General features: G+C 40.4%; 1 protein-coding gene and 1 long non-coding RNA gene across 2 annotated transcripts in view; one reads left to right on the forward strand and one right to left on the reverse strand.

Moving 5' to 3' along the window:
* The window catches only part of LOC138664793 (uncharacterized), a 91,715-nt gene extending 78,779 nt beyond the window's left edge, over positions 1-12,936 (reverse strand). Inside the window, exons 1-3 of the long non-coding RNA XR_011318389.1 lie at positions 12,246-12,936; positions 8,584-8,675; positions 6,261-6,314 (exon numbers count right to left, since the gene is read on the reverse strand). This is a non-coding gene — a long non-coding RNA (uncharacterized lncRNA). The remainder of the gene's footprint in view (positions 1-6,260; positions 6,315-8,583; positions 8,676-12,245) is intronic.
* Positions 12,937-13,803: 867 nt separating this feature from the next.
* NR2F1 (nuclear receptor subfamily 2 group F member 1) lies at positions 13,804-23,821 on the forward strand. Its single transcript, XM_069751778.1, has 3 exons — positions 13,804-16,044; positions 18,315-18,842; positions 22,952-23,821. Exons 1-3 carry the CDS (start codon positions 15,603-15,605, stop codon positions 23,230-23,232), a joined length of 1,251 nt encoding a protein of 416 aa, XP_069607879.1. The 5' UTR covers positions 13,804-15,602; the 3' UTR covers positions 23,233-23,821.
* Positions 23,822-25,287: the final 1,466 nt, after the last annotated feature.

The following is a 25,287-nucleotide window of genomic DNA, read 5'->3' on the forward strand; positions in this document are numbered from 1 at the left end:
GGAAGGCGGCAAACTTTTGCTCTCTGGCAGCTGTATTTATACGTCTGTATTCTCACAGAATTCTTTGATTTACAACCTAAAATGTATCCTGTGTATTCATAGAGTTAACTTTCTGTAAAGAAGCCAAAAAGAAGCCAAAAGCTAAAAATAACGTATTTATAAAATGATCACACAAAGTGTCTAATATTAATGCTATTAAAAGCCAATAAATATGTAACGGAGGAGGACACAGGTACAGTAAAACCAGTTGTCTGATATAAATGTAACAGTAACGCGCACCATTTTTCTGCAGTTGTGGGTTTTCTAGCTGCTGCATTGTTACATCTGTATGCAGTATGTGTGCACTGGCATGGTGACCTCTCTGTGATTGTAAGCAAGCCTTGAAGTTTATATGGGCCAATTGGTTCTTATTCGTCATCATATCCTTTGATTCCAAATTATGTTCCCATTTACAATATGTGTGAGCATTTCCATGTTCTCATATTTTATTCATTTTCTTCTCTGGACTTCCATTAGCCCTTTCTTTCTTTCTTTCTTTTTTTTTTTTTTTTTACTGAAAAACATCTAGTCAAATTGAAATGTATTCTTCTTCTTGAGAAGCACTCAGACAACAAAATTAATAGAAGCACCAGTGATTTATTCCTCAACAATGTATGTACATTAATGTAAAATTATTTCTTTCTGCGGGATCCACAATCGCGTAGCGGCTTGTCATTCTGTATTAGTGCACTTAAATAATTCTAATTATATTCAAAAGAACAATATCTGTAATTGTTCCTGTTCTGTTCCATCATCAGCAAGTAGGTAAAAAATATATTTATACTCATTTAGAAGAAAAAAAAAGTAATAATAATAATATATCATTAATTGTATCATTGCTTTATATTTTATCACTCTTTATACATATTTTAATCTCTAAATCCATTCTTGTAAGCCAAATTGAAGGTTTTAAAAAAAATACAAAATTAACTAATTAATCATTGGATTTGCTTGTTTCTTTTTTTATTAATTTGCTACACATGTATACAATATGTAGAATTTCTGATATTTTTCTAATCGGAAACTAATAGTGTTAATTTTAGTTTTTTAAGTTACAAGTGAAATAGTATCGTAACATAGGATTATCTTCCCGTCTTGCACTAGATATATAAAATATGACTGCCTTCATTATCCGCAAAAATGTCAACAGATATAAGTAGATACATTGACTACAACAGTTCGAGCTCATCCAGACGTCAGTTTTCATGTACGAATTCTATCCATGTTCTTCAGAGATAGAACTCAGACGTCTTATAGTTTTGGGGGCTGTTCATATGTCCATGTATTTTTGCCGACAGAGACCACACCAAATCACCAAGACATGTCCGAATTTGATCTGAGACATGGATCAAACTCATCAATGCAAGTCTATGGGTCCATGAAAAAAATCAGACAGCATTGTCCATCCGTGTGCTGTCCATCTTTCACTATTTGATAGGAGAAGCTTGAGAAACCTCCATCAGATTTTTTTGCAATCGAGAAAAACTGATGAAACTCTGATGGTAAAAACTGACACCGAAAAACTTTGATTAAAATCTGATCTAAAACACTGCCGGAAATCACATTTTTTTTCATACAAGAAGATCACTGACACTTGAATGAGCCTTTATAGTAATTACCTAAATATCACAACCACAAAAAGGCTACGTTATGTTTAGTACGATGACAACTGAAAACAGAACCATATCTTTGAGTGCAATTACGAGTATTTCACCCTACGGTAAGTCTGGGTTCACACACAGGCAACAAAGGCGCAGCTGAGAATTGCATCACTGTATTACAACTAAAAATTGGACAAAAAAAATCTGACATTGCCCGTCTGCCATGTCTAGCATGTGTATTACTGTAGAATTGTTTTCTATTGTTAATGTAGATTTTTCCCATTGTATTGCTTCTGTATTGGAAAGTAGAAATATTGTCCAGAGCAGGGACTTTAATAATGATTTATACGTAATTTGCTATTACCAAGTAAGCTCAATTTTGGATCAACAAATGCAAACTTTCGACGGACCTCGAAATAGTTTTGCAAAAAAAATAAGTCCTGGTAAATTCCTGCTTCTTTCCTCCCTTCCCAATATTTTATTTTAAGAAGCACTAAGAAGTTGCACTTATCTTAAATATTTTATTCTTTATGTTTCTATAACTCTATATTATAACTAATAGTCAGATTGCTTAGATTTCAACTAAGTGGTAAAACAAACTTTTCCTTGGTGTTTGCAAATGATTATTTAATTACTTAAACCAGTTTCACATAATATTTAGTCAGTATTTATGAGCCAAAACTGGGGGTGGAACTCCTGATTTTGGTTTACAAATAACAAAGCAAATTGCTGACCAGTAAACTGACCCGAATTTTGCCATATGAAAGAATTCTTTGTGTGGGGTCACAGAGACTTTTTGTAGGGCAACTTTTCCTTTTGAGTCACAACTGTAGTACAATGAGGGCTTTTTCTCAATTCAACGTATTCACCTGGACTGTAATATCACTATGGCTCAATTGGAAATCTAACTGACAATGGAAGTGTTCTTGACCCTCTCTGCTGTAAAATAGTGACCATAATTCACCCCGCAACAGCCCAAGGCTGCAGCAGATAACAATGGCAAATATTCTTTTGGTAGAGTTTTATATCATGACTAACGCCATGCAATCTATTATGAGTCTATGGACAGGCATGTGTTTGAGATGGTTTAGTGAATCCTGCATTGAGCAGGGGGTCGGACATGATGACCCTGGTGGTCCCTTCCAACTCTACCATTCTATGATTCTATAATCAATGGTCTTTGCTGTGATAAGTTGGCTCAATGACACATTATTACTACATCCAGTTATTAAAACTAAAGGGAGTCCATCAACACAAGATAGAAACCATATGCAAAGGGGGAATATGAAGATAAAAGATCAATAAAAATCAATAAAATATAAAAGCTAAAATATAAAAGCTTGTTAGGTCAGATCATATTATACCTAGATATACGCTTTGATAATGGATCATGCACAGTTTCCGTAAGTCCTGCGTCACACTATCATAGAATACGGCCGAGTGCTATCTGAGATAACATCGCATAGCATTCGGACCAGTGTTAATCTATGGGGCAGCTCAGCGGCGTATTCAGCGTGCGTGTAAAATCGCAGCATGCTGTGATTGTCACCGAGACTCGGCCAAGACTCACCAATGCAAGTCTATGGGTGGGAGAAAAACTCGGACACCGCACGGACCATCCGTCTAGCTTGCAACAAATGCGCAAACATTTTCCTCATTTCAGTCCATTGAACAAGTTAATTCAATGGGGAAAATCAGTGAGAAATGTAAAGTAATACGGATGTCATACGGATACATGGGTTGGAGAAAATCGCATCATGGCATTGCAAACGCATTACACACGGATGACCATACGGAAAACACTCCTGCGACTCTCGGCAGGGAGACTCGGACAGATTTTTTCATACTTTTAGTGTGACGTCGGCCTTACTCATCCCTTACTAGCAAGGTCTTCTCTCCTTCCTCATTGTTAGTGAATAGTTATTTGTTGTCATTATTTTATTTCCTGTGATTGATCATCTTGCTGAGCAATGTTAACAGCCTTCAGAGATATGCTGTACAGCAGCCACATGAACCACAGGAAACTGCAGACTAAAGAGGTTCATTGACTTATATGGGAAAGGCACAGAGTTGTGGATATGCTCTGTGACCTGTGCAGAGGTCATTGTGCAGATGGGGGGAGGAGAGCTTCAAAACCATCTATTGTGAATCCTGTGTTATCTATATACATGTTACATTGTATTATAATCCTGTCTGCAATCATAGTGAGATAACTCTTGAGAAGTGAACAGAACAGGAAAAGGCAACCTAATATATGGCACACAAAATGTGCATAAAGGTCAGCTACAAGAAATAAGTGTCCCTCCAGAAAGAAATCGATATAATAATGCTTATCTACTTTTCAAAATAGCAAGTGAAGAAGTTCTAAAATACCTTGTAAAAGTTCTTAAACTTACCAGCTCAGCTTCTTTGGCTGTGCTGGTGTCTAAATCTGCATTTCTGTGCTTAATTCATTAATGTATTCTATTATTGGCAAAAAAAAAAGGCACAAAAAGTATTAGTATAAATCTTTTTTTTTTAGTCGTGTTCTGCAGACTACCGCGGTCACTCATCAATTAAAAACTGGTGTTTCAGGCCCTAACCTAGCCCAAGCCATGTACCATTCCTTAGCTTTGCATCTACTCTTGGTTTCACCTGTGCAGAATTTGTAGCCAGAAGGTCCCAGGTGGGAGATAGGTAGGATCCTTGGGACCCAAGGTAACACCTGAAAATAGCCAAAGCTTTTTTCAAGAACTTTAATTTTAAGGGTGATTTTATCATGTAGACCACTTTTATAATTGCAAAACATGGCGAGTTCAACTCTTAGAAATATGGCTCGAAAGCCAAAGTAAATGCTGCAGTGAGTTAATATTATTATTATTATTATTATTATTAATAACAAGCTAACATACTACTCGATGTTGTTGACGCATACAAGAGAGTTACAAAAATAGATTTCATCAAAGTTCATATTAAAATACCATATCCAAAGAGAAGAGAGCACATGCTATTATCTTACATAACATTTTCTTCATTTTGGTGTCTATATATAATAATCATTATTTTCCTATTTACAATAACTACCATAATTGTTGTCATAAGTAAAGTTATGCTACATTATTTTAAAAAAAAATTGGGTTGTCAGACAAGTCATTGTGGTGAGACTCCATTTAAATTAATGAATGGACTCCCCATATAACACTGTAGTATTATTATTCACATTTAATTCAAGAACGTATTAATGGAAATGCCCATTGTGTCATTTGCAATCCGCACACATATAGCACATGTTATTGCAGCATGAAAACACAACTCAAAGGATCTTTTGACAAAATTGTTTACAATATAATTAAAAAAATACAGAATTTTGAGAATGTATTAGTTGAGTAGAGGGCTGGCTACTGGGGCATGTGCCGCTTTGCCAGATCCAGGATATTTAGAGAAAGTTCTAGGGCAATGAACTAAACCTTGTCTCCAGATTAATGAATTAACCCCTTACTGACTGAGCCAAATCTTTTAAATCTGACCAGTGTCACTTTATGTGGTAATAACTCTGGAACGCTTCAACAAACCCCAGTGATTTTGATATTGTTTTTTCGAATCGTGACACATTATACTTTATGATAAAGGTAAATTTAGGTCGATATGTTGTGTGTTTATTTATAAAAAAAAATCAGAAATTTGAGAAAAATGTTAAAAAATTAGCAATTTTCAAGCTTTAAATAATTATCCCTTTAATCCAGATAGTCATGCCACAGCAAAACATTAATAAATAATATTTTTCACATTTGTAAAATGTTCTTTTATTTTGTTAGCATTTTAGGAGGTTTAAAAATGTAGCAGCAATTTTTTCAAGGAAATTTTACAAAATTTATTTTTTTAGGGACTTAGCCATGTTTGAAGTGCCTTTAGGGGTCCCACATATTGGGCAACCCCCAAATGTGATACCATTTTAAAAACAGCACCCCCTGACATATTGAAAACTGCTGTCAGGGAGTTTATTAACCCTTTAGTTGCTTTTCAGGAATTAATGCAAAGTGACATGACAGAAATGACAATGTGCATTCTTACCACCTAAATGCCTCTAACTTCTGAACAGGTTACAACAGCCGGCAGACTCTTAAGCCAGAATTTGGTCATGAATTGCCAATCGCAAACATCAGGACCACACAATCATGATCTGAGGGTACCGATTGGGATTAGGAGGAAGCCCCCACAGTCTGTTAACCATTTATAACCATTTATAATGATGTAGTCACTATTGAAAGCAGCATCTAAGGGGTTAAACAGATTTGGACGGCGCAAACACTGATATGGCTGATGCAGCAAGTTGTCAGCTATAGTGCACAACCGACAGCTGCTGGATTGTCACCTGTATGGGGAGGCTATTCTCTTATATCTCAGGTCAGTCAAAAGACGTATTAGCTTATATCTAAGATCACAAAAAGCTACTTTTTACATCAAATGTCCAGTAAGTTCACAACAATCCATGCAGTTATACTATTTTCAACCCATGAAAGTAGTAAAGAATCCTGCAACTGGTAAGAACTGATCACAACTGCAAGTCTCACTGGTTAGAGAATGGATGGCAGTATTCTTATATGTGACTGTACAGACGACATACTGGAGAGATTCCCTTACCATTAGAGATATTGCCGGGTCATGAATCAGCACCATGATGAGGATCTGACAGGTCTGTAAAGGCAAAAAAAACATAACGCACACAGTAAATACACCAGTCACATTCCACGTCCTGGTCTCAATGGTCTTTAGTCACAAAAATACTTCTCATACCTGAAGATTGCAGTAAAGCATATATTAATAAGAAGTGGCACACATAAAATATATCTTCATTTATTGCCTTTAGTTACACTTACATTTCAATGTTTCTCTTAAAATGTTTGTAAATAAGCAGAGAAAATCCTCAAAACTGCAAGTTAGATCTGATAAGAGTCTCCTAATCTGTTCTTGGGATCCCCAAATTGTCAGATGTGGAATACACCAGTGTATCAGGTGGTATACGGATGTGAGGTGGTCTCACTGGTAGTTGGAGTCTTATAGCAGTGATATAGATTGTGTCCTGTGGGGGTCCACTATCAATAGCTAATATTATGGACAGTAGGGGTCCAGCATCAGTAGCTAACAGTAGAGAGCAATGCATCAATGGCTTAATCTTTAGGGGGTCATGTATCAATGACACACAGACATTAGGGTTCTTTCAGCAAGACAAGATCATATTTAACCCAAGACCCCAAGAAAATACTAATATTTTGGTTCAAAACAGAATTCCCGTCATAATTTGGGTTTCATCTGCTCTAAATTGGAGAAAAACAGCAGGTCTGAATACATCTGGAGTAAAAAGCAGCATGGAGAGTGTAGCAAAGAATAACCTGATCTCACTAATTGACAATATGCTTCCTTTTCTCTCTAAAGACACCTGAGTGATCTGTCTCTGTGGCTGCCTGCACCTGTCTGTCTGCAAATCATATGGGCGTGAAAGAGGGGCATCTGCAGTGCCAGGTGGCGGGCAGGGGGCTCCTTCCAGCACATTAGGGTGAGGAGAGGTATGACTTAGGAGACAGGCTGTGTACACCAGAGGGGTTGTTGTTACATCAGCCCCACTCTGCACAATCTCACGTTTTGTAGGAATGTAAGTGTTTATATAAGCGGAGGAGTCACTTCAGAGTGACAGGAGACAGCACGGACCGACCGCAGTCCTCACCTCTGCCTCACTGCAGGACTGCTGCGGTTAACCCTTGGCTTGCCCGTGCACTAGGAATGCTGTCCCTTTCTTCCCCATGATGAATAATTAGCTTGCAATAATTGGATACATGATTTTACTTTTAGATTCATGGGCGTTTAAAACTGCAGAATAAATCTTGCATTCACGTAATCATGCTCATAAATGATATTAGTGAGAAAAGCCTCTGTAAGGCTGCAATGTCTGCCTGTAGTCTTTTGTCCTAGAGGTATGTCATATGCCCAGCGCCTTCTTAAGCTGGCATTACCCTCCTAGGAGAGTGATGGATCCCCTGCCTCAAACCATCATATACTTTATATGGGCTAATAGATCTGTAGTGTCTATTTCTGGGGCCGGCCAGAATAATTAGCACATATGTTCTAAGTGGATGATAGTTTAGTGAGCAATAAAGCAATTACCCATCGCCAGGGTTGACAGTCCTTCTAACTAAACTCCAACCAGCAGTTAATTGGAAAAGTCATTTTATGTCCATTGTCTCCAATTAGTCTTGCTAAACTACTAAACCCAACTAGTTGCTTTGAGGCTAATTTGTGCATGCATATCCCTCACAAATAAATAAATAAAATACGAAGTAGAAGAAAAGTTAAATCCTGATGAAGATGCGCATTATCGCTAGTTGGACATATTGAAAATGAATGTATGAGGAGCAAATTTAGGTTTCTGTAGTTTGAAAAAAAAAATGAGAAATAGCATTAATTGATTGAAAACCTAAAAGCATTTTAGAAGGAGTGAACTTTCCGGCTGCCCTGGGTGCTTCACCCACATAAGCTCCGCACAGAGTTCGATCGAAAAACTGTCAGATGACTTGTAAAATGTACTGTGTGGTCAAAAGCACGAGTAATGAAATAAATGCATTGTCACCTGGAAAAATAACTGTAAAATCACCTGGAATAAATAAATGCAAGGCTTGTAGCACTATTATTAGTCACAAATGGGGAGTTATATCAGTGCTTGTCACAATAGGATTAGCATTAACCTCATAAATGTACATATATACATATTTTATATATGTGTGTATATATGTTGATTAATATGTGAACATTTATATATGAGATTAACATAGGGATTACTATATATATATATATATATATATATATATATATATATACTTCATTATTTTACACTGATTCAAGCTAAGCAAAAGACTGAAAAACTGGAAACATATAATAAAATTGTTTGAAAGCTCAAGTTGTGGTTTGTCACCTTAGCAGCAAAGTGAACTTTTCCAGGAATTTACAGCTTCCCAGGGAAAAACCTACAGCCTGTGTGTAGACTTTTACCATCAACTTGTGAACCTACAAAAGAAAGACAGCGTTAGTTTTCCCCTATCCTAAGCAGTCATTCTTGTCTCAGTCTTGTCCTATGGAGGCTGGTGTGCTGGTAGCAAATACAAGTTTTGGAAAATTATTAAAAATGTTTTCAACATAATTATTTAATTTAAATTTATTTTTCGATGGCCAACATTACAATGAACATATACAAATATTATATATATATATATATATATATATATATATATATATATATATATATATATATACTTTGTTGGAAAAGCATATGCCTTTTCACAATGTAGATGCATTTGCGGTGTGCAGAGAATGGGGCATCTTAGTGGGCTGCAGACTTTTTTTTCTTCTGTTAAGAGCGATTAGATGGTGTCTATTCAGAGCTGCTGATCCAGAGAGAAAATGGGAGTACTTGAAAGGAGACTTCAAGTGACCTTCTCGTCTCTTTCACACCAACCTGAGCTTAGAATAGCCCAAAGATCTTACAATAGCCCTCTCCATGTCACCCTCGCAGCGTCCAGCTGAAGGGTTAACACCACAACTTTCACACACACACATAACAGGGCACTCAGTGGCTAGAAGCTATGTCAGATATGGAGGTTTTGTTCACAGACCAGTTGGGACACTCCAAGCTGTTTAGAAGCTCACTGGTTCTGGTAAATTAGCCACACTTTCCTCCCCCATAGAGAGAGAATACCACTCCACACAAAGCACAGATATATTTATTGTATGGAACCAGAGAGAGGAAAATCGATGCGCTTGCTCTGCAACCATTCAGGAATTCTGCTTAATTGAGATATTGCATTTAAATCAGATGCAAGTTTCTGCAAAGGATCTAAAAAACTAAAATGTGAATGTTCTCAGAGCAAAGTAAACATTGGTTCAAACTGAAATCTGTGGGGCTCACTTTCTAGATAAATATGTATGAGATAGATAGATAGATAGATAGATAGATAGATAGATAGATAGATAGATAGATAGATAGATAGATAATGATAATAATAATAGATAGATAGATAGATGATGATGATAGATAGATAGATAGATAGATGATAATATATAGATAGATAGATAGATAGATAGATAGATAGATAGATAGATAGATAGATAGATAGATGATAATAGATAGATAGATAGATAGATAGATAGATAGATAGATAGATAGATGATAATATATAGATGATAATAGATAGATAGATAGATAGATAGATAGATAGATGATAATAGATAGATAGATAGATAGATAGATAGATAGATAGATAGATAGATAGATAGATAGATAGATAGATAGATATTAAATCATTATGTTTTTATAAGAATGAAGTCACTTTGTATTGTTCCATAAAACAAGTAGATAAAGGTAAAAATGATTCCCTGTATTTTACAAATATATTACAAGTATATATCTGCACATATGCAAACAGATTTGTAATAGTTATAGGACTCATTAAAAGTCAGCATTAATCAGGCACATGGATATATTTCATAACTTATTATAAAGATAAAAAAAACTAATGTTGAGTTTTATATTGTAACAATATATTCGAGTTCACTTTATGATGGCTGAATTTTCCTTTGCTGAATCAGCTATGTATAATAGGAAACTCTGAAATGTTAAATATTTTGGTTGTTCTTATTTATTTTTTTCTTGGTGTCTTTTTTTAACCCTCGGGGAATGTCTGTATTCATTTCATGTAAAGGATAATGTAACTTTGATTCAATATTAAGGTAATATAGTTACATTAAGGTTTATCTCTGCTAATAATTAAACGTCAGATTTTATTTGACAGTATGATATGGCTGGAAAGCTGGAGGGAGAACAATGTAAAAAGTCTTTCTTATGAATGTTATATTGAAATTGAGACTGTTTATTCTTCATTCATGTGATTTTTTTAATCCTATACTAATAATAGTTAGAAAAAGAAAACGACCAGCCCCTTACCTTGTTGTAGGTTTCCTGATTCTAATGATGCACTGGGGAACATGTGAATATATCAGTCTAGCAATGTAAACTCTGATGTCTATATGCCTAACGTTATGTGTGTCAATAAGTGGATGATCATTTCACTGTATATAAACCAGGCCGAAAATGTAAGAATATTCTGTGTATGATTTCCCCCTTCAAAAAAATGCATTTAATACACAGACCGTTTATTACTGACCAGCAGTTCTAACTTCAGGGCTCCTGTGCAGTTACAATATAATATAACATAACTCCACTAATCTGAGCCTGTTTATGACTGTAATCCCCGATGTGCACTGGAGTAGGAGCTATATCCAGATCAGACTGATTACTGGGGCAGGTAGCGAGGTAATTACAATATCATCTACCTGCTCCTGACTCCATGCACAGTCATTAGTAGACACTGAAGGGGAACTTACCAAACAGTATGGGATTCCTGAAATAATTAGCAATATTCTATATATAGACAATGGATAGCAGGGCCTGGGGAAGTTTACTATGGTGAAGGAACACATACAGGAGCTGACATCTTCTAATACCCCTGTGGCGTTCATGGAGACAATAAGGAGAAGGAGACATGGTCAGCAAGAGGTCTTCTGTCAGTGGTGCTTGTGCATCGCCCTCTACAAGTGACACTATCACACACACAGTCACTCGCATTGATCTTTGCATTAGGTGGCAAATAGTCCAATATTGGAGAGTAGTGGCCCCATTAGTGACTGTCCACACTGGCTTCAAGATATCTGGGTGCTCTTCACTATAGAGAACATGCACATCACTGATCCATCTAGTGTCCTGCCACCAATATTACAGGGAACTGCACTGTGCCTTCAGGAGAACAGGAGAAGGAAGATAGATAGATAGATAGATAGATAGATAGATAGATAGATAGATAGATAGATAGATAGATAGATAGATAGGTAGGTAGGTAGGTAGGTAGATAGATAGATAGATAGATAGATAGATAGATAGATAGATAGATAGATAGATAGATAGATAGATAGATAGATAGATAGATAATATAGATAGATAGATAGATAGATAGATAGATAGATAGATAGATAGATAGATAGATAGATAATATAGATAGATAGATAGATAGATAGATAGATAGATAGATAGATAGATAGATAGATAGATAGATAGATAATAGAGAGATGGAGAAATAGATAATACATAGATAGATGATAGATAGATAGATAGATAGATAGATAGGTAGGTAGATAGATAGATAGATAGATAGATAGATAGATAGATAGATAGATAATAGAGAGATGGAGAAATAGATAATACATAGATAGATGATAGATAGATAGATAGATAGATAGATAGATAGATAGATAGATAGATAGATAGATAATAGAGAGACACAGTAGATAGATAATGAATGGATGGATAGATAGATAATAGAGAGACACAGTAGATAGATAATGAATGGATGGATAGATAGAAAGATAATAGAGAGATAGATAATTATGTGTTAAGTATATGAAGTCATGTTGCATTGCTCCATAAAATAGTAAAAAGTAGCATTTTCACTAAACCATATCGTTGAAATGAAGACGGTAGTGCCAGCCACAGGGGTGATACATATAGATATAGCATATAGTACTTGCCAGTGTTCGCTCTTCTGGATGCTGTGCCCGGCTGGGTGGCAGCACTGTGTCCGGCTGTGTGGCAGCACTATGCCCGGCTGGGTGACAGCACTGTGCCCGGCTGGGTGGTAACACTGTGCCCGGCTGGGTGGCAGCACTGTGCCCGGCTGGGTGGTAGCACTGTGCCCGGCTGGGTGACAGCACTGTGCCCGGCTGGATGGTAGCACTGTGCCCGGCTGGGTGGCAGCACTGTGCCCGGCTGGGTGGTAGCACTGTGCCCGGCTGGGTGGTAGCAGTGCTGTGCCCGGCTGGGTGGCAGCACTGTGCCCGGCTCCAGCAGCAGAGCCCGCAGCTCGGTCAGACAGGGAGCTGCCGCCTTTTGTCCGTTGTTTCACCTTTCTTGCAGGCAGGCGGCAGCGCGGAGCTTCCAGTGAGCGCCGTGCACCGACCAGCAGCCCCTCCATCTCTGGGGTCGCACAATGGGGGCCCCGGCCGGGCTGCACCACTCACAAGCTCTTCATTATATCGGGCGTGAAATAGCCGTTAACTATTCGGTTGGAAATGATCCGAAACTGTCAGGTCTGCATTCAGCGGCCCCATCCCCCTCTGTGCCTGGAGCTGATCAGGGCTGGTGCGGCTGACAGGACCACTCACACTCGGGGAGCTGCCAGGTGAGTGTGCCTCCCATCACAGGCTCGGCTCTGCCATGCACAGGCTCGGCTCTGCCATGCACTGCCTATAGTCTCCATGCTGTGCTCACTGACTGTACACTAGATGGCAGCCCGCTCCTGCTCTTGTCACACACAGGCCTGATCCTGGGACGACTCTTACAAAGCATTGATCTTCCCAGACAACAAAAAGAGAAGCTTATCATTGTGTCATTAATAATGATGGTAACATTGCTGCCCCCCGCCTGGCTCCATCCTGCCCCCACTGCAAACTTTTCTAGCCGCCTTCATTATGTTTATGTGAAGCTTTCCATAGATAAATCTGTGACCCTTCTCTGTGAATCCATCCAGCTTTCCTGTGGCCATGTGTCTGATGGTGAGAGTCACCCATTGTGCCCTGTGTGGGCAGCCTCTCCAGACTGGACCCTGCTGATCATCTGTGGTGCTCGGGGGGCAGCAGAGATCAGATCTCTCTGGGGGGCAGGCTCATCGCCCCCATCTGTCTGCCGATGGGAGCACTTGCACTTTTACAAGCTTTGCACATTCTCCTTTAAGTTTGTGACTTTTGTGCTTGTCACCCAGAAAGAAGGGGAGGGCAAGTGAAGACATGAATCTAAATCTTGTCTTCATTTTTACATCTTCATTCTCTATCTTCTTCTAATTTCTGTTCCCCCTCCTCAGCCCCCATGGAAGCCCCCACCCCAAGTGGAGTATTTTTGTTCTGCTGAGCCCATAGACGACCCATACTAATCAGCTCTGAAAGTAAATAGCAGCGGGTAGAGGCGCTGTGAATGAACAGTGTGCTTGTCACTGCAGCCCCCTACCCCTCCTCTCCCCCATCCCCCCCCCCCTCCTTGCAGCCCCCCAACCATAGGTAACAAGGCAAAGAGGAGAGAGAAAGGAAGAAAGGCAGCCGCCACCCGACCAATGGGACGCAGGAGGCATGGCTAACCTCAGCCTCCCAGCTCCTCTCCCCCCCGATTGGGGGCTCTGACCAGTCAGTCGCCTTTGATTATCAGTTGCCAGCAGCCCCTCGCTTGGCTCCTTGACATGAGCTCCATATAAGGCAGAGATCTCCATAGAAACGTGTCACTTTCAATAGTAGTGTCAAAGTTCACTATATACAGACATTCGCGCAGATCCCCCTTTCGGAAACATTGCTGTGCCAGTGTCCCCGTTATAAGGCATTCATTTGTTGTGTGTCTCTGTGCCATTCTCTCCGTCCCCCTCTCTTTCCCCCTCACTCTCTCCCTCTCTCTCTTTATTGCATATTCTATGAGCCTGTCTCTCTCTGTGTCACTGAGGGTTTTTTTTTCCTTTTCTTTTTTTTTTTTTTTTACCCCTCACCTCTTTCACTCCATTCCAGCGACAGAACGTTCAGCCGCCGCCGGCTTCTCCATCGTCCTATGCACAGACTTTTATTTTCATTTTTTTTCTTCTTCGTTTCCTTCTGCAACAAGAGACCGGCAGCTTCCACCATTGACAGAGAGCAAACAAGAAAGAACTAGAGAAAGCTCTCCAATGATGATGAAGATTGTATGCCATCTCCGGGAATAAAGCAGCAGCAGAGGAAGCGGCTCAGCAGAGGAGTGAGGAGGTCTGCGGCTCAGCACAGGAGTGAGGAGGTCTGCGGCTCAGCACAGGAGTGAGGAGGTCTGCGGCTCAGCAGAGGAGTGAGGAGGTCTGCGGCTCAGCAGAGGAGTGAGGAGGTCTGCGGCTCAGCAGAGGAGTGAGGAGGTCTGCGGCTCAGCACAGGAGTGAGGAGGTCTGCGGCTCAGCAGAGGAGTGAGGAGGTCTGCGGCTCAGCAGAGGAGTGAGGAGGTCTGCGGCTCAGCAGAGGAGTGAGGAGGTCTGCGGCTCAGCACAGGAGTGAGGAGGTCTGCGGCTCAGCACAGGAGTGAGGAGGTCTACGGCTCAGCACAGGAGTGAGGAGGTCTGCGGCTCAGCACAGGAGTGAGGTCTGCTGCTCGTTGTTGGCTGCACACTTTTGGATTGTTCCTTGTGATACTTTTGTTGTTTTTTCTCTCCCACAATGTGGCACTTGATCATTTAATGACAGATCGAGGATTATTTGTCCTCCTGACATCATAAAAACCAAAGAGACAGAGGAAAAAAAAATCAAAGGCGAAAGGGGAAGTGTCTTGCCCCTCTGCTCCGGGCTCCGAGGGTCGGCTCTGAATGGCTGGCTGCGCGCTGCCCTGGATGTGGCCTCCTGGACGCGTACAATCCCTGGCCGGCGGCTTCTAGTGTCTCCTCTCTTCCTTGCCCCAGCAGTGAGGGTGAAGCCGGCTCTGCCCGTCCTATGTCTGCGCCCTGCGTGCACTGGGGAGCTCGGGGCTGACAATTCTGCCGCCTCCCCAGCCTGATCCGACGCTGCACCCTCCTCCAGAGCAGCCCCAGCCTGCAGCCCGGAGAGCAGTGATCACAGGCGGCACTGGAGACCAGACAGGGAGGGGGACGCAGCAGCAGCAGCCCGGCTACACTGTGCCGCCATCCCCCGGCCGGCGGCTTCCCTGCCCGCACAGCGCCGCTTTCTACATAGGAGACATTTCTGCTCTGTGCAAAGAAAGGGGGAAATCCCTGCAAAGCAAATCCAAGGAAACGGCTCCTATCAGCGGCAACCACGGCAGAGACCGCCAGCTTCTTCTTCTCCTCCTCCAAAATAAAATCCCCCCAGACCTCGCTCCCCAGCACTTTTTGGGCCCGAGATATGGCAATGGTAGTTAGCAGCTGGAGAGATCCGCAGGAAGACGTGGCCGGGGGGAACCCAGGAGGCCCTAACCCGGGGGCAGCGCAGCCTGCAAGGGATCAGCAGCAGCAGCAGCAGCAAGCCCCCCACACTCCCCAGACCCCCAGCCAGCCGGGACCCCCTTCCACCCCGGGGGCGGCTGGAGACAAGGGCCAGCAGCAGGGCTCCGGCCAGAGCCAGCAGCAGCACATCGAGTGCGTGGTGTGCGGGGACAAGTCCAGCGGGAAGCACTACGGCCAGTTCACCTGCGAGGGCTGCAAAAGTTTCTTCAAGAGGAGCGTCCGCAGGAACTTAACCTACACATGTCGTGCCAATAGGAACTGTCCCATAGACCAGCACCACCGGAACCAGTGCCAGTACTGCCGGCTGAAGAAGTGCCTGAAAGTGGGCATGAGGAGGGAAGGTGAATATTGCCCTGTGCCATGGTGTGTGTGCTGCCATCATTCATCCCCTGTGTAGTGAGTGTGTGCTCTGTGCCCGGTGGCATGCTGTGGGATGCTGGCAGAGCCTCCTTACATCTGCTCATTCCAAACACATCCACAGAAACGTGTGTAGTCAGGAGGAGTCGTGCCCCCCTGTAACATAGGGCCCCAATAGTGTCCCTCGGTCCTAGGCGAGATCTGGCCTGGTCCTAGATTGTTCTCCACCCTGGGAAGCACACCAGAAGTTTCCTTAAGAATTCAGTGTCATCGATATACACTGCTTTCATTTTATTCCATTCATTCTTCATTTAAAAAAAAAGGGAAATAATTTGGGAGGGAAATTTACATAATAATTAATGAGCCATTCAGATGTTCGACATAATATTAGATTGTCTCCATTTGGCAATTCCTCTCCCATTAAACTGCTGGCTTTTTCTGGCCATAATATTCATGGCGGGCAGATTATACCCCTCTATAAATGTGCACTTAGGAGAGGTAATTATATGTCTAATTGTCTTTAGGAAAGTGTAACTAGTTTCTATAAATGTCCCCAAATCTTTAGCAGAAATGAAATATAATAATGTAAATAAAAAGCCCAGATAAAACATCTAATGTCATTATGGGAGAAGTTCTGAGTGTTTCTATTTCACAGAAACTGAATCATTAAAAAAAAGTATATGTATAATAATAATAATAATTTTTATTTATATAGCGCCAACATATTCCGCAGCGCTTTACAAATTATAGAGGGGACTTGTACAGACAATAGACATTACAGCATAACAGAAATACAGTTCAAAACAGATACCAGGAGGAGTGAGGGCCCTGCTCGCAAGCTTACAAACTATGGGGAAAAGGGGAGACACGAGAGGTGGATATATATAGAGAGAGCTGTATACAGTATAAATGATGCCCTGACTTGTAACTCATTCATATATAGTGTCCCATGCGGGGCATATATCCATGTATTACATGGCAGCACAGTATTGGGCACTTCCATCCCCATGCACACACATAGGCACACACAGTTTGGTCAGCTTTACTAACTCCATGCAGTTAATGAATAGTGGTTAGCATCAGATCTGTGGGCATTCACTCTCCAGGCACACTCATGGCACACACAGGAAGCCTTCCTACCTGGGCTCACTGACTGGCTCAGCAGCTCATTCCCACAATGTTTAACTATTGTAAGTTTATTGGGCTTATAGATAGATTATTTTACACATTATTATCATTCTCATCATTTCTTATTAAATGTTACTTTCACTTTCCCCCTCTGTAAGGAGCAGCTCCAAGTGGCAGCACAACCTGCACAAGCGACTCTCCCTGTGATTTATGAAATCCTCCTGTTATTTATTTCCTATATTACATATTCATACATTACCTATCAGCAGGGATATTTACATTTCCAGGCATCCGCTGCTTGCATGTTAATGTGCTGCTGTAGTTGTTGGCGTTATTGTAGTGGTGTGAGATGATGACAGCTTATTTCTATTGTGCTGTTTATGATCACTTTCTGTGTTGTGGTGCAGTGTGCATGGCCCTGTGGATGTGCCTGCTGTGCCAGGGTGAGCTTGTGATATTTGGGTGTTTATATGAGTGTGCCTGGGTCTAATATTACTTATGCTTCCAATTATGACTTTCCCTCTATATAGATAAACACATATCTACCTATCTATAGAAAGACACACATATATATATATACATATATATATACATATATAGATATATACCCTGTATACATATATAGATAGATGTATAGATATACACCCTGTATACATATATAGATAGATATATACCCTGTATACATAGATAGATGTATAGATATATACCCTGTATACATATATAGATAGATATATAGATATATACCCTGTATACATAGATAGATGTATAGATATATACCCTGTATACATATGTAGATAGATATATACCCTGTATACATATATAGATAGATATATACCCTGTATACATAGATAGATGTATAGATATATACCCTGTATACATATGTAGATAGATATATAGATATATACCCTGTCTACATATATAGATAGATATACCCTGTATACATAGATAGATATATAGATACATACCCTGTATACATAGATAGATGTATAGATACATACCCTGTATACATAGATAGCTATAGATAATAATAATTTTCGGACACACATATATACATAGATGTGATTTTATTGCTCTGACTTCCAGCCCTGGTTGCACATTTCCTCTTCTTTCTCTTTGTTTTTGTCAGCGGTTCAGCGAGGACGAATGCCTCCAACACAGCCGAACCCAGGCCAATATGCCCTGACCAACGGGGACCCCCTGAACGGCCACTGCTACCTGTCCGGATACATCTCCCTGCTGCTGCGGGCAGAGCCGTACCCCACGTCCCGCTATGGCAGCCAGTGCATGCAGCCGAACAACATCATGGGCATCGAGAACATCTGCGAGCTGGCGGCCCGGCTGCTGTTCAGCGCGGTGGAGTGGGCCCGGAACATCCCCTTCTTCCCGGACCTGCAGATCACCGACCAGGTGGCTCTGCTCAGGCTGACTTGGAGCGAGCTGTTTGTGCTGAATGCAGCCCAGTGCTCCATGCCCCTCCATGTGGCCCCTCTCCTGGCAGCTGCTGGCCTCCATGCCTCCCCAATGTCTGCCGACCGAGTGGTGGCCTTTATGGACCACATCCGCATCTTCCAGGAGCAGGTGGAGAAGCTTAAGTCCTTGCATGTGGACTCTGCAGAATACAGCTGCCTGAAAGCCATCGTCTTGTTCACATCAGGTGAGTGATATACTGCATGATAACCATGGACACCGACCACCGCTGCATGACAACCATGGACACCGACCACCGCTGCATGATAACCATGGGCACCGACCACCGCTGCATGCACTACTCACTGCACATTATCACATATCCCGAGCTGGCTGCAGTCAGATCCCAGCTGGGATGTTTCCTCAGCCATATCTCACCCCCACAAGACAAGGGATTCCTCTGCCATCACTGGAGATGTGTGCACTGTGTGAATGGTGCCAACATTAATGAAGCGCTGTGCTGTCACTCTGTAAATTGGATGGGGCTCCAGAATCCATCCATGAGGCTGTGTGTGTACAAGTGCTGCTCCAATCATCCATATTAATGGTAAAGCACAAAGATGTAAGCCACAGATCCATCCCACTCTTAGCTAGCGGTTTATACCCTATTTTTATTTTCTTTTAAAGATGATGATTTTAGCAGACACTTGTGATCGTGATTCAGACAATTTCTGAGATATAAAGGCAGTGAGAAAAAAAAAAAGAAAGAAAGAAAAAAAAACACCCAGCACAATTTCCAGTAATAAATCATTTTGCTATGGAAACCATACTCCTATTAAATATTTAAGAGAATGTCTGAAAAATAGAGCAAATCGAGAGCAGCCAGTGGCTCCATACATGCATACATGTACACAGGCAGAGGGGTGATAGATTCTGGAGGCAATCTCCGAGGTAATCATGGAGGGCAGCCCTTTAAACTGTGTCTATTACAAGGACAAGGCATTTTTAATGAGAGCTGAATGCAGACAGCAGCTTGCAAGGCAGCCCCATGTAAACAAAGCAGAGAATAGCACGCTCCAATGTGAAATGCGGCCCAGGTCACCGAGGCTGCTCCTTAATCATCCCATGCAATACATATCGCAGCCATATTGGTGAAGCCGTGCCATAAAGCCGCACATAAATAACGCAGGATGGCCCCCAGACAATGAGGACAAGGCGGCAGGCAGGGCCCACCCTCTGGGCTCCATTTTATGAAATGCACACGATGGTAACCCGGCATTAATAGTGATGTGGTATGCTCGATGGTCAGATGCACATCCCCTGCCCCTGTACACAGAGATCTGCCTCCATCATCCTCCATACAATGAAGACATGCTGCATCATACATACCCAGAAGATGCCTCTATCACTGGGGGACCTTGTATGATGCCTTCTGTGTGCACAATGATTCCCATTGTTTATAATGCCATGTAATGTGTCAGTATGTAGGCTAGCCCTGGCAGCAGCACAGAAAAATACGAAAAAATACATAAATGTATATTCACCATATATTCTTACATTCATTTATTTATGAATATTATAGATAAGTAGACAGATACCATATATCCTTCATTTATTTGCAGTATTTCCATACATTACATACACTTGGTAATACATCAGCAGTGCTTGCAGCTTACCCTATGTAGACCATGTAGACCCCCTCTCCCCCTCCCTATACACACTATAACTTTACTGGTAATTACCAGTCTCTGGGGGAACTGGCTGAGAACCCCCAACCCCCTCCCAAACTTTTCCAAAACAATGTTTTAAGTGATGAAAACACAAATTTAAGCATCATTTTACAGAGAGTTTAGTGGGATAATAAGTGTGTAATGTGTCCCCTGCTTGTGGTTTTCATATTTAAAGTATTTCCAAGCTATTGCAGGCTGGACTCCATCCAAAGGTTTAGGCCACGACCTCTGCTTCCCTTTAAACATTATTCATTTATGGGGCTTACATAGGAGGTAACTTTTCCTGCCAACAGGCCTTGCTGTAGTTGTAATAGAAAGTATACACTTGATAGGGCAATAAAACTAGGACAAAACACACAAAGCTAAAAGAAAACCTAGGACATGGAAAAGAAAGCTAAAAGAAAAACTAGGACCTGACAAACAAAGCTAAAAGAAAAACTAGGACCTGACAAACAAAGCTAAAAGAAAAACTAGGACCTGACAAACAAAGCTAAAAGAAAAACTAGGACCTGACAAACAAAGCTAAAAGAAAAACTAGGACCTGACAAACAAAGCTAAACTGGCTGCAATATACATCCTGGGGACTGCCATTGCTAGGTGTTGTATTAATCCTAGTGATACAGATCATTTTCCTCCTTTTCACCAGTAAATGAGACGTTTCATGTGTTCAGAGGCCACTTGTGGATAACATCATCATGTGTACATTAATATTAATATGTATCAGTGGGTGTAGTCACTGCTGATGATGGGATTACATACTGCAACGTCATCATTGACATATCCTGCTGCAGAGAAGACTAGGAAACACACAGTTCTAGAATAGTTGTCAGAAGCAATTATCAGACGTTTGTAAGGAATATGTCCTCCTAATACTGGGAGCAGTAGTGCTATTCCAGCACTTCAGGACTGGTGTACTTACTTACCGTATAGGAGTATGGCTTTACAGCAAGACTCTGTTATAGACGATTACATGATGATAGATGATAGATAATAAATAGATAGATAGATAATAGAAAGATAATACATAGATAGATAGATAGATAATAGATAGATAGATAGATAATAGAAAGATAATACATAGATAGATGATAGATAGATAGATAGATAGATAGATAGATAGATAGATAGATAGATAGATAGATAGATAGATAGATAGATACATAGATAGATAGATGATAGATAGATAGATAGATGATAGATAGATGATAGATAGATGATAGATAAATAGATAATAGAAAGATAATAGAAAGATAATACATAGATAGAAGATAGATAGATAGATAGATAGATAGATAGATAGATAGATATGTTATATAATTAGTTTTTTGTAACAATGGAATCATGTTGCATTGCTCCATAAAACAGGTAGTAAAAAGTAAAGAAATACACAATCCACACATAGTAAAGTAGTACAAGCCTGGTCATTACATATATCTGAAGGCTGATTACAAGTTCAGAGCCGCCATTTGTTTTATTTGCATTTTTGCCTTGGGCACAAAAATAATTATTTAGAGAGTGATCTGCCAAATAAATTTAATTACAGCAAATCTTTTCATCTTCAGGAATTACACTGTCCAGAAATGTCATATTTATGTAGTCCCTTTATTATTTCTATTATTAGTAGTATTATTATCATTATTATTTCTATTAGTAGTAGTATTATTTCTATCATTATTATTATTATTATTATTATCATCATTATTATTACGCTTTATGAGCCGAGGAAGTGGTCACTTTACATAGAATAATGAGTCGGTGAATCTTATGTTATACCACCCAGTACTTTATCCATCAGTGTATCACATATTTAGCTATTAACTTCACTCATGGCAACTAACATGTTATATTTTTCCGCTGATCAGTGCAGTTTAATTTGTCATTTCCTAAGGTCATTTGAGCGTGAATGTGTGTGTGAGTGTGCGATGTGCGTGTGTGATATCTGTGTGTATATGTGTGTGTGTGTGTGTGTATACAGTATATGCGTATGTGCGATGTGTGTGATGTCTGTGTATATGTGTGTATGTGTGACGTGTGTATATATATATGTGTGTGTGTGTGTGTGTGTGTATACATGTGGCTGTGTGTGCAGCAGGTCTGTGTGCGGAGCACTGTAAGGACAGATGTTATGGTTGTAAGATGTTATTCTGGTTTATTTAGTGATTTTCCTGCAGATTGTCACCACATCCATCCTCCGCCATCACTGGGCATTTTATAGATTCATTTATCAGGGCTGATTGATTTATAGGAACCACGTGGTGTATAATACAGCCATTAAAATCGCACATTTAAAAAATTCAACGTGAAATAAGAGTCGGTCACGGATGTGGCTTCATTGTCCCTACCCAGTGTTATGCTATATGCACAGGGGGTGTGAATTGTGGCCGGCTTACTGGGCTAGTGACTAGTGTAAGGACTATATAATATCCATATACACAGTGTATCTTTATTGCAGAGGGATTGTATACCGCTTGTATCAGGGAGATCAGTTGCTGTCTGACTTCCTCACTTTTGGGAATGTATTGTAGATATTATTAGTATTATTATTATTATTTTTCTGCTAGTTTCTGTGTCAGTGGAGGCCTGCTACCTGACTAATGCTGTGCCCTGTCTGTCTCCTCCTGTGCAGATGCCTGCGGCCTTTCAGACGCTGCTCACATTGAGAGTCTACAGGAAAAGTCGCAGTGCGCTCTGGAGGAGTATGTCCGGAGCCAGTACCCCAACCAGCCCAGCAGGTTCGGTAAGCTCCTGCTGAGGCTGCCCTCCCTGCGCACCGTCTCCTCCTCAGTCATTGAACAGCTCTTCTTCGTGCGCTTGGTAGGTAAGACCCCCATAGAAACCCTCATCAGAGATATGTTATTATCTGGGAGTAGCTTCAACTGGCCTTACATGTCCATCCAGTGCTCCTAGAGACCAGCCGCAGAGACAATCAGGAGACCCCCAGTCACATATACAGACTTCTTAGGATACGAGTCTAATGAACTCCATGTGTGGAAACTTCACTAAGGAAGGACCAATGGGATCCACTGGGATCCACAGAAGGACGAGGATCCTGGTGGAGGAGGCACTGTGGACTGAGTATTGTGCACACACCTGCACACTGCTGTAGACACGCACATTAGCCCACGAACAGGCGTTGTTGATTTTGTAAAATATTAGTCTTTATTTTCATTTTTTTGTAAAATTAAAAAAAAAAAAAGCAAACAAACATTGTATGCGCATAAAGAAAGCAAGACATAAGAATTAGGGGAAAATAACACTTTCCAAACAATTATAAGAGAAGAACCTCGTCCTGTGTCTATGTATCTATATCTGTTTTGTATTTTTTCTGGTTCCAAACCAGGTTTTCCTTGTAATTCTCTACTAATAATAATTTTTGATATAACCCTTTGCTTCTTATAATGAGTGCGATCTATGTTGTCCAAGCTTATTATGTTCTTCAAGAATTAAAAAAAAATTGAAGTGAGAATTTAAACAACAAAAATAAAAGACTTTAGCAAAAGTTTGTGTTTTCTTGACGGGTGATCAATTCCCAGGAATGTGTTTAATACGGGAGAAGGGAAAGTATTTGTAGTTTATTTTTATTTGTTATGTGCAAAGAAACAATCTTCAGTATGTTCCCGGATCTTTATTTTGTATTTTTTGCTTCATTATCACTGGATGATTGAAACTGCTGCCAAATTGAATTGCTATTTACATATATTATTTTATATTACATTATTTTAGTTTGTTTTATTTGTTGTATTATTTTAATTGTATTTCTAATCATTTTTATTTGATTTATGTGATCTTTATTTACATTTTGTATTCAGTTTATTTTTATTTAGGTTTTTTTTTTTTTTTTTGCTAGAATTTGTAGAATCCATGTAATAAGTGAATACTAATGTATAGGTAGAGTGTGGGCTGTAATAGATCCAGTGATTGTGTGGGGAAGCCTTTCTCCTGTTAACAATGTGCCTTTTAATCTGACCCTATTTTGCTATCTTTTTTTTAGCAATCTTATAATTTCCTCTTCTCTTTCTCCCAGAGTAAAGGCTATTCCCAATCTATTAATATAGATATCTTACCCGAGGTTTTTCTCACTGGGTGGTAGTAGATCTATGTATTCCATACAGTGGCTGCTGGAATGGGAGCTCTGTGCATTCCCCTGTTCCCCTCTTCCTACCCAGCTCACACACACAATTTTCATTTAAGAATCCCCTCCATAATAGAGCTCTTGTGAAGGTAAAATCTCCCCCTCTGCTCTCAGTGTAACAGCTTTCCCAGCATTAATGTTTTATACAATGTGAGACAGATCTTTGAGAACACAAAGTGCCAGGGGAGCCCTTCCTTAACGTATTAATAACGCTGCAGCTTCCCAAATAACCAGCATCTTCAATTCAAGAGGTCATTGGCAATGGCTGTCCCCTTGTCACTTGCATTTCAGGTATATATATATATATATATATATATATACATATATATATATATATATATATATATATATATACATATATATATATATATATGTGTATATATATATATATATATATAGCATGGAATTTATTAAGCCCACACGTCAACGTTTCGGTTCATAGAGCCTTTATCAAACCATTGGAACATATATACATATTAATTAGTGGGAAGCCATCACCCTGTAACAGAGACTGGTGCGCGGTGGAGCCTCCATGAATGAGGTGGTGCATGGTATATAGAGGGCTGCAGTGACGTCATGGAGCAGTGTAATACAGAGATAACAGGGCGGCATACAGACCCATCACAGACGCGTTCTCCTGGAGAAGGGATCTGGGGAGGCCTATGGTGATGGTTACATTACTGAAGTGTAAATGAGGCGTTTGTCTCATACATATCACGTCTATAAATGATTCTACAAGGCTCCGTTTAGTCTTTTGTTGAGATATAAGTGGAGAAAGTGAGGTCTGTGGGCTCCCAGCTGTAAAGAAAGACTGATTAGGCAGAGACACT

The sequence above is a fragment of the Ranitomeya imitator genome, chromosome 1, assembly GCF_032444005.1.
Source record: "Ranitomeya imitator isolate aRanImi1 chromosome 1, aRanImi1.pri, whole genome shotgun sequence".
Lineage (NCBI taxonomy): Eukaryota > Metazoa > Chordata > Amphibia > Anura > Dendrobatidae > Ranitomeya > Ranitomeya imitator.

Excerpts from the sequence above, each read along its gene's own strand:
- NR2F1 (XM_069751778.1), top strand. The coding sequence starts at position 15,603 with ATGGCAATGGTAGTTAGCAGCTGGAGAGATCCGCAGGAAGACGTGGCC. Across the intron at positions 16,045-18,314 it reads AGTGGGCATGAGGAGGGAAG|CGGTTCAGCGAGGACGAATG; the intron begins GTGAATATTGCC and ends TGTTTTTGTCAG. Across the intron at positions 18,843-22,951 it reads CATCGTCTTGTTCACATCAG|ATGCCTGCGGCCTTTCAGAC; the intron begins GTGAGTGATATA and ends CCTCCTGTGCAG.